General features: G+C 51.6%; 1 protein-coding gene across 1 annotated transcript in view; it reads right to left on the bottom strand.

The window, feature by feature from the left end:
• Nucleotides 1-5,207: 5,207 nt before the first annotated feature.
• NXN (nucleoredoxin) overlaps nucleotides 5,208-19,861 on the bottom strand; it is a 101,126-nt gene continuing 86,472 nt past the window's right edge. Inside the window, exons 7-8 of the mRNA XM_037880707.2 lie at nucleotides 17,881-18,005; nucleotides 5,208-6,381 (exon numbers count right to left, since the gene is read on the bottom strand). Of these exons, the coding sequence (XP_037736635.1) occupies nucleotides 6,199-6,381; nucleotides 17,881-18,005 (308 nt within the window). The 3' untranslated portion in view covers nucleotides 5,208-6,198. The remainder of the gene's footprint in view (nucleotides 6,382-17,880; nucleotides 18,006-19,861) is intronic.

Below are 19,861 nucleotides of genomic sequence, written 5' to 3'. Positions count from 1 at the left end.
CTGCTGCTGCCCTGACTGGTTCCTTAGGAATGTCATAAGGGGATTAGCAGAGAGCCATTCTTAGAGGTAGCTGTCAGACTTAGTGATTGCTAACACAGCCCTTCAGCGATTCAGTGAAAGTCCCTACCAAGCAAGCTTAAGTCCTCAAATCCATGCCTGCTCACCCGCCTTTGAAATGAGGTTGGGTTTGGTGCCATCTATTGAGCAACAACACACACCCCCTTCCTCGATTCTGACCCTTGTGCACCAAGCTAGCTCAATAGCACAAGTAGGTTGCAGTACTCACGTTACTGGGACTAGGAAGAGCAAAGGAGAGGTTGTGCATCATGTGTGTCGTTTACACACAGTTATCCTAAGGGGACTCTTTTCTTGGGGTGGGTGAATCCCCCACCCTGAAGAAAAGGGCAGGTGGGAGTCTCTTACCAGGCCCTGCTCAATCTACTCTGCCACAGAGGTTCTTATATTCATTGGAAGGCAGAGGATGCTGGTCACGCTGCACGGCTGGCTTGCCCTTAACGCAGCAGAGATTCTTACCCTAAACAGAGCTTCATGTGGCTTTCCAGGGCCATGGGGAAGGTAAAAGAGCTAGTGCAATACAGTGTAAATTGTATTGTACAAGGGCTCGATATATGGTTCTCACAGAAGAAAAAACACCCCTGGCTTCCATTTTTTCAGTAGGGGACAAACCTCTGCATTGAAGTCTCAGCAGCTGGCAGTAAAATCCGTTGGAATGTAGTGTCACTAGTGCTCTGTAAACCTCCCAGTGAGGACATGAAGTGGCTAATCAGTTATGGCAGGGGGCCCACTGGCTGTGTGAATTGCAGTAGCTGCTCTTTGGAATGCAATTCTCTCCCCAGGCCTGTTTGTTCAGGCAGCCTCATGAGTTATTTAAACAGTTCCAGTGTAATGGCTTTTGTCTCTTCCTGCAGCGCTGTTTTGGGCCAGGTCCCTTCCAGGACAATCCAGGAAACTTTCCATTGTATCCCTTAAAACTACTCCAGTGGTGGAGGTCCCACTGCAGGTGCTGTCGTGGAGGGCAACAGGCGATGGTATTTTTCCCCCTTTCCCATAATCTTGGGCCCTGTTTATCTAGAAAGAAACATGGTGAAAAATGTGACAAAGCACAGACAGCTGTTTGTGTTCATGGTAATAGCTTAGATCAGTTCAAAAGCTCCCTTCCTCCCCTTGCCGTCAGCAGGATCGGCTAACAGGAAGGCAAGAGAAGTAGCACGCTGGAGGGGTGCAGAGTCCTGACATTTGAAAAGGTGAAACATACCCACAAAACTCTCTAGATCAAGTCTGTCACGTACACTGTTGGTCTGTGGGAAATCTTGTTACCCTTGCAGCTGCAAAATTCCTACTGTGACCTTTGTGCCCCATCCAGATTTGGCAAAGGAAGTGGGAGGTGAACACAGCTGCTGGTGCAGGAGGACAGGAAGTTATTCCAGTTAATGGAGTTCCTCAGTAACATCAACACTGGCTCAGTAAACACCAACCCTAGCAAGAAGCCAGGGACAAACCAGCAGGATGTTAGCCCTTAGAACAGCAAACACAGTGGAGGTACTTGTGTGTGATAGTCTTCTCTGGGTGGCGCTTTGTGGCACAATTAGGGTGGTGTACTGTCCCTGCAAAGACTGTCAGTTTTCCAATTCTGCCATCAAACATTCTTGGCTAGAGTTTAATCCTCAGCTTTAGCTATGGACATCATGTTCTAATTTAAAGCAGAGGTTAAGCCTTCTGCCAGAAGGTGGCAGTATTTGTCATGAATGCAGCCTGTGTGGGGAGCAGTTGTTCCGGGGTGCCCCTATGAGAGCACAGATTTAAACTGAAGGAGGAGAAGAAAGAGGTGGTGAGGAGGGAAAGAACTGCAGAATGAGTCCCATTCTATAGGAAAAAAGGTTCCTATAGGCCTTGGGTTCTTCCCCATCCAGTAGACAGGCTCTGGACTGTGCAAGAGGAGAAATCCAAATAGATTCTGGAAGAGCTCAGGGGCTCCTGGCCACCCCCTTCAATCTGGGAGCAGGAGGTTGTATGGTGGCAGGACAGTGTGCAGTAAGCCTGACCCTGGGTGACTACATGGAATTAGGCTCTCCGGGCTCCATCACGTCCTGGCACAGAGGAGCAGCAGGAGTGAGTGCAGGAAACCCTGTGGTAACTATGCCCCTTGATGCCCTACACAATTGCTCCAACTTTTTTAAACGGTTTGTTTAGTGCTAGCTCTGCTGCTACAATTCCAGCTGCTGCTAAGAGATCCCTTTCTATCTTATCCCATATTAAAAAACCTAATTTTCAGAGGCTGTCATGATCATACAATGATTTAGCAGTGGGCCACCATTTCCTTTGGCTCTTGTATTCAGTAATAGCACAGAGCCATCCTGGGAACTGGATGCTTGATAAATACATGGAGAAAGAAGGTGGTTGTTCCTTTGGGCACATCCTAGAGTGACCGATCCAACCTTTCCTTTGTTAGAAGGGAGCATTTAGCACAGCCGCGTTCAAAGGTATTGCCGATATTGAGACTGGAAGTGCATCAGCAGGAGAACAGCTCGTTCTTCCGAACGGGACGCCAGCCCTGGCCAGGGGAAGAGCCAGGTTGACACAAACATTTACACTTCACTTTAGCCCAAGCTGAGTAGCTGCTACAGTCACTTGAACATACAGAGTATTAAGTGATTTTATTTCATGGACTCAGCATTACACCTACAGTCCCGCTCTGGGAGCCTGAGCAGCGTGGACCAGAAGGGGTTTTTGCTCCCAACCTAATGTCTAGAATCAGCCAGTGCTGCATGAACCAACAATATCCCATTTAAGCACCTTATTTTGATTCTCATTCAAACTGCATAGACACCATTCTCTCCCTAAAGCACCAGAAACCCATGCTACGTAAACAGAACATGCACTAGGTGGCAGTGGGATCTGGAAGCAATTACCCTGTTCAGGCAAGCCTGTTCTCAGCCACTTCTGTGCATGCAGCTTTAGTCAAAACTTCAGGACTGGAGAATTTCTCACTCACCACCCCCCTTTCCCCCAGTGGATTTTAAGGTATTTTGCTGCAGATTCCACTTACAATCGTGTATTTTGAGTGATTTAGGGCTGTGAGCACTAGAGAAAGGTGCCTGATTAGCAGCTGTAGAGTCAGAAATCCTCTTGAAGCACCAACTGGGGGCAGACCTCCCCACCCCACATTTTGGTTGCCACATGGACAGACCAGCCTGAGGGACCAGCGGAGCATTCTAGTGCGCAGGACTGTTCGGTCACACCCAGCAGCTTGGGACCAGGCTCCTGGACCTTTCTGCTGCCCAGTGTGCAGCCTGGCCTCTGTGACCTGGACTGACTCATCTCATTGGTTGTTGAGCAGCCTGCAGCAGAACAGGCTTCAGTTCCTCCCCCTGGCTTGGAGTCACACGTGAAAGGCTCGATGTGGTATTTGTACAGCACCTAGCACAATGGACATTAGCACCTTCATCAGAACCCAGATCGGTGCCACCAGCAACCAATCCTGAGCCATCCACTCCTCCTTCTGCTTAATTATCTGCAGTGTTTGTCTCCAACTCAGCAGCCAATGCTGCTGCTTTTTGAGTTATTCATTGCCTTGTTCATGATCACTACATACAACTCAGGCCCTGAAGCACTGTCTGTGCAGTCTAGATTGATAACGACTCCTCGCTCACACACAGCCGGCTGGCTTTCCAAGCTCCTTCCTTAGCAGGTTGTTGTACCATGGATAAAAGGGGAGGCTACAATCCTGCCATAAGTGACAAATGGGCTGAAGGGGAAAGCAGCAGCTTGCACGCCCCCAGCTATTCAACGCGCACAGACCACCACATGGCTCCCCAACTCGCCCTTCCCCATGGACGCATGTCAGTTTGTTAAAGGAAATGATCACCGACAGAGCTACATGACTGAGGAAATGCCTACAGGGACTCTCAGTCCAGCTTTCAGCGACTGATTTGTTATGAAAGGCAGCGTGGTCTGGCAAATTAAGCAGGGGCCCACGAGTCCAGGCAGCTGGCCTAGTGCTGCTCTACTTCTTTCTTTCCCCCTCTCTCTCTTGTCTGTAAAGTGGGGACAATAGTGCCTCCTTCAAGAGGGTGAGGACGCAGCCACTAACAACTTCAAAGTAATCCCTTCTCTCCAGGTGTGCGTTTGCGTGTAAGGCCTCACTCCAGACATCACCATTTCGTGAGCCACCCAACACACAAATGTTCAACTCTCTCCCCCCACAGACTGGGAAAGCCTGCGGGGATGAGGCCACCAGCTCACTACAGATGTTGGGCAAGTCACTTCCCCTCCCAGTAAACTGCTTCTCCCTCTGTGAAACAAGGCCAACAACTAACCCACTGCCCGGAGGTGCGTAGGACTTGGTGTTGGTAAGGCACGGGGACCTACCTGGATGGAACAGGCTGTAGCCGCACATGGCCCTGTTTCCTGGTTAGCGGTTGTCTTCCATTCCTCAGCTGTTTGGAACATGCACAGCATTGATACACAACAGGGTGTCTGTGTACGTCTCTACTATACATATTCTCACCTTATAGCTCAGATTCCACTGGCTCCTGGGAAACACCAGAGCCAGCTAATACTGTTACTGCTTGGTCAGCGTAAGGAAAAGAGCTAATGGATGAACTAACCAGTCCGGGAGAGGCCACAGCTCCAAAAGACACGGTTGGTTGGAAGAGCCCAGCAGGGGCTCTAAGAGGAGGTTACTTACTGTAACTGGAGGTTCTTCGAGATATGTGTGGTCCCTATCTGGATTCCAAAAGCGGGTGTGCATGCGCGCCACAGTAGTGTCCGGTGACCCGCTCCAGCAGAAAAGCTGGACTCTCCAGCACTGGAAGGCCTGGTTTAAATGCTTCTAACAAGGGGCTACGTGGGATAAACCCCTAACCTGCAGCATTCAGGAGCCATGTTCTAGTTTAACAACAAACTCTTTGCATGAGACAGCACCAAAATCTACCGCGGTTGGCTGGTTCCAGCCACAGACTGGTACAGCAGCCCCTTGGGCACAGAAAGGCTACAATGAGGACCCCAAACCAAAAACCTTTACTCATGCGGATCAGTGGATCTGCACACTGGAGTAACGCCTGCAGGTCTCCACCAGACACACTTCTTCCTCAGCCCCCACCTCCCATGTCCAAACCCTCACCCCAGCCATAACGATGGCTTTGTTGTGAGCGGGGCCCAGGGAATCTGCACCTCCAGGAACCAGGTGACTGTAACCATTTTATTACAAAGTTCCAATCACCATGTACAGTTTTTACAACCTCAATTTTCTGGGGGCTCAGCTGAGCTGCTTGGGGTTGTGTTTAGAACAGCACCATCAAGGCTGGGCTTGGGAAACAGCTACAAAGAACATCTTAAACAACGAATGTAGGGGGAGGACATTTCATACCAGGGAGAGGAAAGAAAGAGGGAAGAAAAAGGCAAGAGAGAATGAGAAAATGTCAGTGAGAACAGCAGAGGAGGATCAGGGCAGCCCTGCATTGTTTCTCCTTTTGGCTCAGGGGTCGGGGTGTATGGGGGTACGTGGGATTTCCCCCAAATGCATATGACTGACACTTAACTAAGGCTGCTCTGTGTTTGGTGGGGAGGTGGCGGGCGGGTAAATACAACCTAGAAACTGGAGTTCTTGAACTAGGAGAGAGACCTTTGCTGCATCATGACCAATCTGCATCGAGCTTTTCAGCAGTTACACTTCTCCTTGGCACTGTGGGCTCACTGATACTGACGAGGGAAAGGAGGTTGGGTGGCAAAGTGGAGAATTCTCTTATTGCTTCATTGGCATTGTCTGTCTGGGAAGGGGTGGGGAGAGGAGAGAAGGGTGAAGATGAGAAGGGAGAAGAGGAGGAATATAAGAGCCCCGAGAACCCCAGTCCACTGCCTGATGCTTAAGTTGGCAAGAACATCATGCAAAACGTTTGCCTACTAGCTAGTGCCGTGTATAAAATAACGATATGGTAACAGTTCTGGCCTGGTTATTAGAGAATATATCACCATGAAGCACAAGCAAAGTCTCCAAATGCCAGCAACTCCCTGCTGAAAGTGCATCTCCAGGAGTCTGCTTCGGAGGAGGATTCATTGCGTAAAACAAGGCACCACAGGAAGGCTGGGTACTGGGTCGTGCGAGAGAACACGCTGAGCACTCAGCTAGCGGAGGAAGAGACCTAGTTTTAAATAACGTCTGTCGGTGCTGAAAGCCCCTCAGATGGGTTCGGGTTTTAGCTTGTCCGCTAGAAAGTCGCTCACAAAGGCTTCCACGATCTCAGGAGTGATTTCCTCGACATCCATCACGTACTTGGCTCTGGCCGACATGTCCAGGATGGTGAGCAGGGGCGCCGCTTCGGGCAGGTTGGTGTAATCCCGCAGGGAGTCAGTCATGTCGTCCTGAAAGCCAGCAAGAAAGAGCCCATAAACAAAGAGAATGAAGCCCAAGGGATGGAGAATTGGCTGGTGTGACACAGCATCCAGGCTGCACATTTCATGAAGAACTCTGGCCCCGCACAATATGCTCGGCTCAGTGACGAAGCCGAAGGGAACAGCACCCCCCACCCAATCAAAGCATGGAGCCAACCCCACTGGGCTTCAAACAGTTCATGCTTTAAACAAGAAAACACAATTTACCCAGACCTGGGATCGAATCACATGGCTCTCCCACCCTGAGCACAACGATCCTGAGATTTGGGGAGGGGTGGGGGGAAGAAATGGATATCAAAGTCCAAACGAGGATCACAATTCTCTGGCTTCAGTCCTGCTCATCCCTACTAACAAGCAGCTGTTATTACAATGTATTGGTCTATGGATCACCTGTAGTAACAGCTAAACTCTGAGGTGGTCAAACTGAACAGTGAAAAGAAAAGGAGTACCTGTGGCACCTTAGAGACTAACAAATTTAGTCACTAACTAAATTTAACTCACTTCATCGGATCTCATGCATTCGATGAAGTGAGCTGTAGCTCACGAAAGCTTACGCTCAAATAAATTTGTTAGTCTTTAAGGTGCCACAAGTCCTCCTTTTCTTTTCGTGGATACAGACTAACACGGCTGCTACTCTGAAACTGAACAGTGACTATCTGTTCAGCATTAGGACTTGGCCAGTCTCCTGCATCACACACAGGGCTGTGGGGGATGCAGACTCATGGGCAACACTGGGATCCTCGCTCTTCAACTTGACAGCCCTTGGACTGCCACATAATTAGTGATCTCAGGCATCAGGGAGAGGAGTATGGTCTAATCCAGTGGTTCTCAACTTGGGGTCCACCAGTACAATCAAGGGTGTCCGCGAATGTGCCAGCACCTATATAATAATAATGACACACCATGTTCTGACACTTACAGTTCGCACATTACAAGTCGACAGCGACTTGGCACTGCCCATTACCACCTTGAACGCTGTAGTTTATCATTTAAAGCTCCTTCTATATGTGAAAATGGATTCTCGGCCCTTACCAGCATGAAAAACAAACACTATTCAAGAATGAATGCTGAAGATGACCTTTGCACTTGCCTGACTGAAATTGCCCCTCAACTGGACAAGCTGTGTGCTGCCAAACAAGCTCAAGGATCGCATTAGCATCAGGTAAACGGTCAGTGTTTTAATTTGCTGGGTTTTTTTGTTGATCTGTTCGAATAATAATAATTTCTCTACAGTAGTATTTGTGGTAACTATTAAAGTAACATCAGAGAAACAAAACATGAGCAACAAAATACTGAGGAAGGAGTTGGGGGTCTGCAGGTTTGTCTATTTAAGTTTAGGGGTCCCTGGGTAAAAAAAGGCTAAGAACCACTGGTCTCAATGGTTACAGCGCAGGCCTGGGAGTCAGGGTTCCCTCCACTCCCCTGGATGGAGAAGACAGAGACCCAGCTCAGACTCCTAGGGCCAGAACTAATCGACTGTGTTACGATCATGCCTGGTAGACAAGAAAAGTTTGGAACCAGAAATCAGTGCAAAATGATGAGGGCTACTGCACCCACCATTCTCTTTGTGGCTTAAAGAAAGACTTTGGGGAGAAAAATTGGCTACTGGACCAAGCTTCACCATCATGGCAGCCACCCCCACAGTCTCCTGGGACCCCAGGGGTTCATCATCACGATCCAGAGAAATGTCCTGACCCGGCCAGAGAGCATGACCCAGATGACATCATCACTTCCACCAGCTCCAGCTGAAACCCAACCACCACCTGGGGAGGACCAAGATCAGACTTTAACAGCAACATCAGCTCCAGCCCAGCTCAATAAATTCCACACACACCCCCCGACAGTCATTATCATCTTTACCACCATCGGAGGGACGGTTCAACGGGGGGTCGCCTTCTAAAAGCGCTCTCCAGCTAAAGGGAAAGGAACAAGGGATGTGGTTCAAATGAAAGCCTTTCCCAACACTTTACACTGCAGATGCTTTACCTGTTTTGCCTTCTTTGCTCTATCTGCAATACAAGGTTAACAGGATTGTTAATGGTGTGTTTGCCATGGTGCCGAGCTGGCGCAGGTCTCTGTATGTCAACCCCAACCCTTGCTGAACACTGCTGAATGCTGGACAGTGACTGGGTTATGCAAACGCCTTTAGTCCGTACGTTCCATCTAACCTAACACAACACCCCTTACCACTTAGCCAGGATTGAAACTCTCCAGCAGGCTTCCCTATAAACACAGGAAAAGCCACGCAGCAGACCAGCGCATCCCCCAAGACTGCCAGGCTTGCTCCACCCCCCACACTCCCGGGATCATGGAGCGTAACTGACGAGCAGGGAGCAGCACCCTATCCTGGCTGCTGCTCGCTGCCTGCCATTAGCTGCACTGCCACAAGTTCCCGCTGGGCCAGGGAGGGCTGTTCCCACGCGGCAGGCTGGCCACTGCCTTCTCACGACAGCACTGCCAGGTGTTCATCTTCACCTGTCTGGTTCAACAGCCCACTCTGCCCTTCAACTCCTGCAAAGCACTCAGGGCGATCACGCAGCCGAGCGTACCGTCCCAGAGGGAGGCACAGTTACCAGTACTGAAGGGAGCTCAGAGAAGAGCAGGAATAACAATCATGGAGGAGGGAAGATGAAAAGACCCAGCTATGTGATGCCTGAGGGGTGGAGGGAATATAACCACCTACATGTGTTTGGCGTGTCTAAGCCCCAAGGTGGGAGAGACGCTGATTGTCTAGGGCAGTCCTAGGGGATAGCTAGGAGCAGAGGCGGGAAAGAAGGAAAAGTCAGCTTTCAAAAGCCAGAACAGTACAGCTGAGGAATAGGCCCCTCGAAGAAAGTGGTGGAAGCCTCACTGCCTGAGCGATTTAAAACTGGACAAGTCCTGGAGAAGATCTTGCAGGAGACAGATCAGTGGTGGTGGGGAAATGGATGAACATGACAACCTGATAAGTCTTTTCTATCCCGAGCCTTGGATCCTCTGATCTATTTTCCTGAGACACAGTGAAAGCCAGAACAAAGAGAACAGCTCTCTCTGCAGGCAAGTTCCCTTCAAACACACCTCCTGGAAAGGCCTTTTGCTAAATGCGCTCTGTTGAAATTCTTAGCAGCAAGCCCTTGATTCGGACAAACAGCCAGGTGTCTCCCCCCCAGTTGCCTGCACTTGATCAATGTGCTTGAAGATAAAGGTGAAGAGCCTCTCCTACTGTGGCCTGGTTTCTCAAGTCAAAAGTGCAGAATACAGAAAAAGCTTCTCTCCTCCAGAGCCGTCCTTATCTGAGCCAAGGAAACCCAAATCCCTAGAGAGCAAGCAGAAGGAAGAAGCCCCGCTATCCCAGCATTGTGCCTCTCCTCCCATCAGGTCAGTCTGGACACTCCCCTGCATCCCCTCCTCACGCAAACACCTCCATGCTGCCCTCCATCCACCTGGAACCCCTTCTAAGAGACCACTGGGCAAGCATCAGCCTGGCCTCATTCAGATCCCTTCCACCATGCAGCCTATTAGGAGGGAACTTACTGAACTACTGACTCAGGGGCCCTGGTTGCTAAGCGGACATGACCTAGGTATCATATGGGCTTATTTACCTCACATCATCCAACCCCACCCTGTCCTCTCTCCGTGTTCCCCTCTTCTCTGAGGTGACGCTCGCCAATATTAAGGCTAACTCTGGGGCTCTGTAGCCCTGTTCACTACTGTGTGAGCCAGAGGGCTGGGAAACCCACTCACAGGGCCCCATGCCTGTAGCGACACAGTGTGCTGCTGTGTGAACACACGCACGGCAACGTGCACCAGCAAAATGGGTTTTCGCCCACCCTTATGCTGGGACAGTTTGTGTGTGTAGATGAGCCCTACGCTGCAAACAGTGGAACTGACTGCTCCGCCATCATCTGTAATACAGAGGTGCAGCCCAGAGAGACTACAAATCCCATCATGCAGTGCTCAATGAGGTGCTGTGCGGGCTGCTCAGAAGAAGATGGAGCAGCTCCTCTATTTAATGACAGTGGCCAGCGTTTACCCCGGGCTGTGCTATGGCAGTTAGCCAAGAGGTGCTAAGCATGAGATGAGCTCATTTCTATGCCCGAACTGTAGCCCCCCAAGTCCTGGACTGAGCCACCTTGGTTCCAGCATTCCTAGTGCCTGTCAAAGGGAGACTCACTCTGGCAGTGATTTCACGCAGAGCACGGGTGGCCTGATGGAATCAGGATGGCTGAGCCAGAACGTAGGCTTTGCAGCACCCTTAACGGAGACAGCTGTACTGTGTGGGGGTGGGAATGACCTCCCTGGGGCTAACTGCCCCTGGGTATAAAGCCCAAAGAAAGAAAAGCGGTAGATGCAGGGTTGGGGGCTGCAGGACAGTTTCATCTGAGCCTCAGCCACTACCAGCTCTGAGTAGTAGCTGGGCTTTGTTTGCTGTCCTCTGCCCAGAGCTGTCTGTCACAAGACAGGAGAGAACGAAGAAAGCTCCAAGAGCAAGTCAGTGCCACCCAGGCTACCGAGATGAAAACAAGGAGCGAGAGGTAAAGGCCCCCTTCCCCGAGGACTCCAGGATGCTCCCGCCCAGCATGTCCTGAGAGAATGGCCTGCCTGCACCAGGCTACAGCTCAGAAATCCAATCTCAGCACAAAGCCATTGTTTCTTTAGCTGCTTCAGATGTGCCCTGTCAGCTACACACCAGCCTCTCGGTGACCCATGAGGGCTGAAGGGATTTGCTCTTCACTTCTCAATACTCTGCTTAACACGCCCACCCTGGCCTTGCCAGGACATGAATATACACTCCCTTCCACCCACCCCTCCCCCCTCCCAGCCACCACCATGCACACGCATGAGAGAACAAGAGAGATGTCAGAACAGTCGTGCACGTACTCGCACGACCTACTTCAGCCTCAGCCAGCTAACGCTGTTCCCTCCCCCCCTTCTGCGCCTCCACGGCCCACTCTGACCTGCAACTGACTGCAAGGCTGGGACTTGGGTGGGCCAAGCTCCATGGAGGGCCAGGGCAACATGCATCTCAAGTGGGAGGGAGGGAGTGGGCACCAGGTGGAATAGCCCAAGTCCATCTAGCAAACTGGTACAGTTAGTCACCTTGATCGATCGGTCCATCGGCCCTCACAGAGAGAGTGCAGATCACAACACGTCATTCGTGTTGTTCTAGCCAGTCCTTCAGCCACCTGCTGGCCAGGCTGTCAGTGGCACCGGACACCCGATTGGCACCGCAGCCCAGAATCCCTGAACGATCCGGCAGCCTCAGCCTCCCACTCAACACACAGTGAACCTGTGGAACTCCTTGCCAGAGGATGTTGTGAAGGCCAAGACTATAATAGGGTTCAAAAAAGAACTAGATAAGTTCATGGAGGATAGGTCCATCAATGGCTATTAGCCAGGATGGGCAGGGATGGTATCCCTATCCTCTGTTTGCCACAAGCTAGGAATGGGCGACAAGGAATGGATCACTTGATTACCTGTTCTGTTCATTCCCTCTGGAGCACCTGGCATTGGCCACTGTCGGAAGACAGGATACTGGCCTAGTTGGGCCTTTGGTCTGACCCAGTATGGCCGTTCTTATGGGATTAAAGTCGTGCACCACTGCACCAGACTAATGTTAGTACAAACTGCAATTTTCCTAATGGCCCTGCTCTTTGCGTAACCTAGTGGTTACAGCACAGGACAAGAAGCTAGGAGATTCCAGGTTCTATTCACCATTCTGCCACTGAGTCACTATGTGGCCTTGGACAAGTCACCTCACCTCTCTGTGCCTCAGTTTCCCCCTCTGTAAAACAGGTTAGTACTAGAATCAGCTGGCCGATGTGTGTACATAACTGCCCTCTGCTGGATGGGATCAGAACACCTCAATGTGTGACAAAGGTTCTGTGCTGAGAGCTGCTAATGGAGAGTCTCCTTTAACTCAAATGGTAAGGGCCTGTGCTTTTGGAGCAGGGGAATTTGAGTTCTTTCCCAGCTCTGGGTATGAAGATCTAAGTAGTTGTGGTATATTGCGTAGTACCAACCATCAGATTGGTTTCAGTACCAATATCGCTGTGGTTTGTGAAATGCTTTGTGATCATCAGACACAAGGTGCCAGAGAAGAGTAAAACACGAACGCAAGGGTGTGAAATGACAAAGGCACAGAGCCAAGCAACAGACGTGACATCTGTGCTCGCAAAAGGCCGACGCAAGCACACAACAAATTAAAGAACGACAATTCAACAACAACGTATTTTGGAGAGAATCCTGGAACAATAGAGCCTCCTCCAAGATGTCCCCAGACACACGCAGCGGCTGTAATGAATCCAACCTGAGCGCTGCTTGGTGTGGGGGTGTGCAGCAGGGGTTGCATTCATTTTGGTCAATGCGTGCAGGGAAATCAGAGCTCTGGGGAAAGGGTAAAAACCAATTTGTCACTGCCAGAGCTGCAGAATTACAAAGCCAGGGCTGGGATGATTCATTTCTCGTTCCTGGCTCCAAGCACCATAGTAGGATGCTTTTTTCTGTGCTCCAGTTAACGCGGCCAAACCTAGAATGTGCAGCATCTGAAATTGGGCCTTTTTCCAGAGTCGTTTTTTCAACAGCGGTAATAAACATTTCTTTAGTCAGCTGGATAGCACTTAGCTGCGGCCAGCCGCGCAAGGTAATTTATAATGCTGGCTCCCCTGGTAAGCTGGGGGTTTCGAGAGCAGCCAGTTCGATGGTGGATGTGGCAGGGGAGGGATGACTGATCAGTCTCTGCAGCTTTGTTTCTGCGTAACTGCTGAGGGCCTTCTCACCGCATTTTCCCAGACGTTTCTAACCTGCGCTTCTTCTGACCTGGAACCGGCTGATGGGCCTGAAGATGAAGACAGCTCCCAAGTCACAAGAGCCAGCCCGGACACAAGGCATCAGGAGTTCCCACCCTTTATTTGACTGTCGCAAAACCACCGCAACCCTCTAATAAATGCAAATAGGCCTTGGAGAGAAGTGGGTGGCGCCTGCGCAGGCCGCATTGTGAGCAGCAGAGCTGCCACCGGAAATGCAGGGATGGCCACGGAGCCGGCAGTCGGAGCTATTGAGAAGGTGATGAATGGGACATTCAGGATGCCCCCCCACTCTTAGAGGCTGGGAAGCTGGCAGCAGCATGAATAAGCATCAGTGTTTCAGCTACTGCCAGCGAGCAAGAGGGCCAGGGGAGAAAACGCTCCAGAGGCTACGGGGGAGGGGTGCAAGCGCAGCACCGTTCGAATAGACGCCTTTCCAACAAGGAGGTCATTCAGAGACCCGGGCTGAGGGGGCGATGTTAGTGGGGCAGATGGCCCTGGGTGGGGGCGGGTACAGCGTGCGAGAGAGATGGACGTGTGTGTCACAGAGAGCAGCGCACGCCCCTGGAGTGGGGGAGGGAGCCACAGGGGTGGGACAGCGGGCTCCCCTCTTGGCGCAATGCAGCTCAGGAGGGAACTGGCTGGCTCCAGGCCCCACGCAGCTCTGAGGGGAGCACTAAGGGCTGGGCGTGCGCACGGGGACCGGGCACACACACGTACGTTACACAGCCATGGGAGGCTTTGCACCTGCCCAGCCCTATGCTTCGCGATTTTCCCTGGGACAGCCGCCTGCTTTGAGAGCCTGGAAGGGAAACACAGACCCTTCCTCCTGGACCCTGCCAGGGGAGTTAAAGGGCACTATGGATTTTCCAATCCTCGTTTAAAGCATGTTTGTAATTTTCAAGCTTACAGTGACAGCGTGACCTGCCCAGACTAGTAAAGGGCTGATAAGAATCTCTGTTCACACTGACTCCTTCCACTGGGCTTCTAGGCTCTCTACAAACACCAGCCACCCATCCTCACAGCCCCCAGCCAGCTAGGGAAACACTGTCTCCACTGGACACAGGAGGAAACAGGCATGGAGTGTGAAAGGTCACACAGCAAGGCAACGGCAGAGCCAGGAGCAAAACCTGTGGCTCAAATGCTGCTCTCAGCTACCCTCGTGCCAGCCAGTGAAATTGCTGGGGTTGTGCTGGAGCAACTGACCCAAACTGAGGCCTAGGCATTCCCAGCACTCAGCCCTATGCTTGCTGCTATTTCACTGACCACATGCACCTGCGCCACCCCCAGCAGCTTGCAGAGAAGCTCCCAAGGGCAGGATTTACCCCACTCCTCTTGTTCACCCACTGAATGCCAGATCACTTCCACCTGGCCCGCAACGTGCTCTGCTCGTCACATCACTCTGAATCTGGCTCAGTGATCACCACAGGAGCTGCATCCTCTCACACCCAGACTGGAGTCAACCCCTGGTGCCTGTGTCAGAAGCAAAAGCCCCTTTCCTACAGTGGCCCTAAGAAGTGGTGGACTGGAGGCAGAAGATTTCGAAGAGTTTGGGAAGAATCTTCTTCTCACTCAAACTATTAGTTTCTCCGCCACTGGCACTCTTGGAGTTTCCTTTCTCCTCTGCACAGACAGAGCAGGGCGCTCCATGAAACCAAGCCCGTATCTGCAGTACAGATTGTTCTAAAAGGGCTAGCCTGGCTCAGAGGGGAGCTGATTGGGGCCAGTCAGTGCTGGCACTGCAGCAATTGCTTTGGTCAGCTGCCAGCTCACCAGGGAATAAGATTTAACTATTGATTCCAACCTCCCCTCGGTGCTGCTGGGGTGTAGCAATAAAATAGGGCCCTAAAGGAGCACCTCTGCACGCTGCACTATGCCAGGGGATTGTTGAATGGGGTCAGACATACCTGGCAGCCAGCAAGGACTGAAAGAAAATGCTGGTTTGCATTTGTTCATCTCTTTGCCTGCCCTGCCAAGTTTCCTGTCTGTGCAATAAATACAGAGGGACTTAGTATTTGAAACAGCAACCAGCTAACCTCCAAGCAGCCAAGTTCCGTCCAGCAGCCAAAAATGCAGCTGCATGTCCCGTGCGCAGGCTCTCCTAGGAGTTGTGGGGCATCCTGCCTCTGCTGCTGTATTTCGGCGCTTCCACTTCTAGACGTGCCCACAAAGGTGCAAGGAAGTGAAATACCAGTGGGATCAGGGAAAGGAGCCTGGTTCTCCCCAGCCTTCCCGGGCTCCTGTCAGTCTCTGGGGAAGTTCAGGTCAGTTCTTTTTAGATCTACACCAGCTGACCAGTTTCTAACATTCAAGAGGTGACCCGGAGACTTCCAACGCATTCTCCTTCAGTGCCAGCCCTGACAGAAGACTATGCAGAGCCCAGGAGTCACCCAGCTCAGAGCCCGACAGAAAGCTGGAGACACACTAATCTCCTGGAGCCCCCAGTTGCCTACGTTCATTTTCAGGACCATGAGAGAACATCCGAGGCAGCCTGCTCAGCCCATGGAGCAGGGCCAGGAAGAGGGAGGGTCTTTGCATTGCCCTGCAGAAACCTCTCTGGCCAGCTGAGGAAGGAATCACATTTGACCAACTCAGCCGGAGGACTGATGGTCACCTACCATGCAGAGCTGTGGAGAGGGTGAAAGAGAAACCTAGTGTAGCCCTGGAGTCGCCAAGATGCGATCTACAGACCTCTCGCACCCAGCGCCGGGGGAAGCACAATGCACTGACAACACAACACTGAGCAGAAACCAAGAGAATTCACCCTCCCGCTGCCAGCGAGGCTCTTGCAGCATGTGATGGAGCACACAGCAGGCTGCCAGTACACATGGTACTCAGCCAGCCAGAGGTACCGTCTGCAAAGCCTCTGAACAGCAGGGGCACCTCTGGACACAACACCCACCTGTCCCTGCGGCTCCGGGCGCGCTGCGGAGCCAGGGAGGCAGCGCGTCCCTCCAGGACACCAGGAGCACGCTCACTGCCCCTTCTCTAGACAGACAGAAGCTGGACCGCAGAGACACATCCATCACGGGGCTGTCGGCTCCACTTGGGAGCTCTCGATAAATCTTGCGCAGGAATGCCTCCAATTAGAGGCCAGTGGAGCACACTTCGTTACAGGGTCACGTTCAACAGAAATGGGCCAGTTTGGCTCCATGCTCCAAAGGGATGTGCTGAGCAATGCATTTCACACACACCCCCGGCCTGCCCTATGCCTGATTAGCCCACCCTGTAAGTTTTCTGAGTGGCTGCGGGGGGTGCAAACAGACAGCACAATTAAAAAGTGCCTCTCAGCTTCCTCTCCCAGTTAAAGCACCATCTCCCTGGGCATCTCCTCTCAGGGCACTGAGTCCCCAGAGCAGCGCAGTCTGGGTGGGGGGACGCAGGGCTATGGACAATGTGACATCACTCTCAGATTCAAACACTCCCTCCCCATCAGGGGAAGCCTGTAAATGTTACGTCTTTAGTCCAGTCATTGAGATGCGGGCTCTGAATTCCCTCAGTACCAGTGGTGTGGTCTCTACTCCTCGCAGTGGGTGGCAACCTCTACTCCCCCTGCCCCCTTCCACACCCCACAGACAGAGGGAGAGTGCACGCTGATTGCATCCAGTCCTCATCCAGCAAGGGCAAAGGCAGTAGTGACCCGTATAAATGAGAAATGGAGAGCTCCTGTCAGCTCCCAGCTGGGCCACGCTGCTGAAAAGCACAGTAAGCCTGTTCCCCACTGCCTATTTGCTAGAGCTCTGTCCTGTCTATCGACGTCTCCAGGGAAGGGTCTCGTTCTCTCTGCTTGGGAGATTACTGCACAGTCTCATGCGGCTTGAAAGTCAGGAATGGACAAGTCACGCCAGAGTCTTGCATTGAGTGTCTCCAATCAGTTAAACACCACCAGAGAATCTAGAAGACCCTTGGTTCTATCCTCAACATTCTGCCCTGGCCCCCAGGCTGTCATCGGAATACAAGTAACCTGTTCACAAGGTCAGCCCCAAGCCATGTTATGTTACCACAGGCCTCATTTGATAGTAAAGAAGAAAACTGGCACAAGAGGAGTTTCAAAGCCAACAAGCCCTGCTGTGCGGCGATCCTGCCAAGCCCACTTCCCCATTTGTCTTAAGGGCAAAGCATTTAAAGAATGCTAGGAGTGGCATGCTCCCTTTGGCTGCTTGGAAATGTATGGGGTTTGTTTGAGTTTTATCGAATAGAGGCCTGAAGCTGGGAAGTTTGTGTTCCCAAAACACTATTTTGATTGGTTTATTAAAAAACAGAGTCTAGTGGTTAGAGCCGGGGTGCTGGGAGCCAGGATTCCTGGGTTCTGTACCAGGCTCACTCTGTGATCTTCCACAGGTCACAGCATTTCTGTGCCCCAGTTTACTCACCTGTACAATGGGGACAGGTACTACATTTGTGTATTCATTCATGTCTGTACAGTGCCAGGAGATCCTTGGGGGCAGGTGCTCCAGGGTGGGTGGGAAGTCAGCTCACTCTTCACAAGACATGCAGGAAGCCCCCAAATTACTTTCCAAAGAGAAGCAGATGCTTGTGTAGCTGATAAAAAGCCTGGTCCTGCAGGCCTGCCCCACACAGAACTCCCGGCCTCCCAGGAATTGCAGGTCTAAGAGCTGAAGAATTGGGCCCATAATTTAAAAAGCAGAAGAAGTAAAGCCAAGGAAGTTCCTCTCCCTCTTACCTCTCCTGCCACAAAGAATAGCAGCGGCGCCTCCTCGTCTTTGGCTTTGTACTTGGCAATGATTTTTTCTGCTATCGGCTGAATCAGTTGTTTAGCTGCCTCCGACTCCCCGTCATCCTCCGAATCTGCAGGGCACGGGCAGTGGGAGAGAGAAAGGCAACACAAGAGGGAGGTTACAATCAAATGGATCCAAAGACACCATGTTACAGGAGGCTTTATTCCACAGAGAAAACAGGAGCCAGAACGCATGGCAGCAACTTCAAAGCCAGCGTGGCCTTGTAGCAATTAGGGAGCAGCTGAAACGTACTTTCATACGAGCCTGGGAAAGAAATCCTAACGGCGGAGCAGCTCCTGCTCCCAAAACATTGCAGCATTTGCTCCCCTGAAGCGCAGGGCCAAACACACACCGAGAAGCTGGTCAGCCAGTTGAAGACCAGAGAGCACGCTGATCTGACACTGCCTGTCCCCCCCTACACCCATCTCTCCACCTTGGGATGACTGCTCAGGCACTTGCCCACTTGCAAATCTCTACAGCAGCAGCCCTATGGAATGAGCTGTGATTTGGCAGAGGTACAGTGGAAAGGGATGAGAACATCAATCCAACACCAGCCACAAATGAAGTGCTAATGCTTGGTTGGAAGGAAGAGAGACAACGCGTCCTTGCGCAGCAACTAGACGAGATCTCAATGCGGGGCAGCTTTCAGTATCAAAACAAAGGAAAAAACAGCCCCACCGTAAACGCCCCCGGACATGCCTCTTGGTAACTGCGCCACCGCCGAGCTCTCAGCGGAGCAGACTGCCCTGCTGCCAGCACAAGACCGACCCTCCAGCTGCTTTGAAACAGGCAGGAGGTGATGCTGAGAGAACTCCCACCCCACCGCAGCAGGGAGCTCTGTCTGCCCTTGAACAGAGACATGGCCCACCAGACACAGCTTCTCTGCTCCCACCCCCCATTCCCTGGCTTGTTTAAACAGCGAACAGCTTCTAGAGCTATTATCTGCAGTGTCTCTGTGTGAGAGAGAGCAACGGGGGTGGACTGTGATTGATTTTCTACACAAACTCTACTGGCTAAATGCCAACTCAGCTCTCTGTGCTGCGGCCGCCCTACTCCATAAACTTGTCAGTTATTCATAACTGATGCTCCGTTGAACCAAATGCTGCAGCCTAGAACCCCTCCCCCAAAGACCTAGAGATCCCAGCCCTTTCTCCAGAGCCTGAAGCTGCTCGGAGGCTCCCATTATTTAGGGGGTATCACCCTCCTCCAGAGTTGAAGCACTGAGCTATAGGACCATAAAACAAAGTGCAGTCACTGCTATCCAGATGCCCGCAAATGAGGGCGTCTCAGTTTCAAAACACTGGTGAATCTAACTGACTTGGGGACATACAGAAAGAGGGCGTCTAGTGACTGGAGCCAGGCGCTGAGGGAACAATGACTCCAGGGTTCTTTTCCTAACGATGCCACTGACTTGCTCTGTATCCTCGGTCAAATCTCTTCGCTGTTCTTTGCTCCATTTATCCGTCTGTAAAATGTAGAGTTAATTTCCTGCTTTTCAGGATGGCTGTGACACTTAATGAGTGTTCAGAGTGTCTGGAGAGGCTTGGTGGGAGAGTGCTAGCACAGTATTCATTAAACAGAGCACAAACTGCTCCTAAAATGCTGGGTATGTGAAAGGACATGGGAAGTCTCTGTAAATGCCACCTCTTCCCTGGAACTGCTGGAGCAACAATTGCATTGTGCGTGGCAACCTCAGTCTAGGCCAGTAGTTCTCAACCCACAGCCCACCCAGTCAGCGCACAGCTGCGGTCCAAGTGACATCCGTACAGGTAGTGTATATATATTGTGTGGATGTGGCCCACAGAACACAGAAAGCTGCATATGTGGTCCACAATGGTAAAAAATTGAAATCCACTGGTCTAGGCAATACCTGGAGACGAAGAAGATTCAGTCCTATTAGAAAAACAAAGAGGAGTCCGGTGGCAC

The sequence above is a fragment of the Chelonia mydas genome, chromosome 17 (genome assembly GCF_015237465.2).
Source record: "Chelonia mydas isolate rCheMyd1 chromosome 17, rCheMyd1.pri.v2, whole genome shotgun sequence".
Classification (NCBI taxonomy): domain Eukaryota; kingdom Metazoa; phylum Chordata; order Testudines; family Cheloniidae; genus Chelonia; species Chelonia mydas.
Note: the sequence above shows the minus strand (reverse complement) of the source record. Positions and strands in the feature narration are given on the sequence as shown.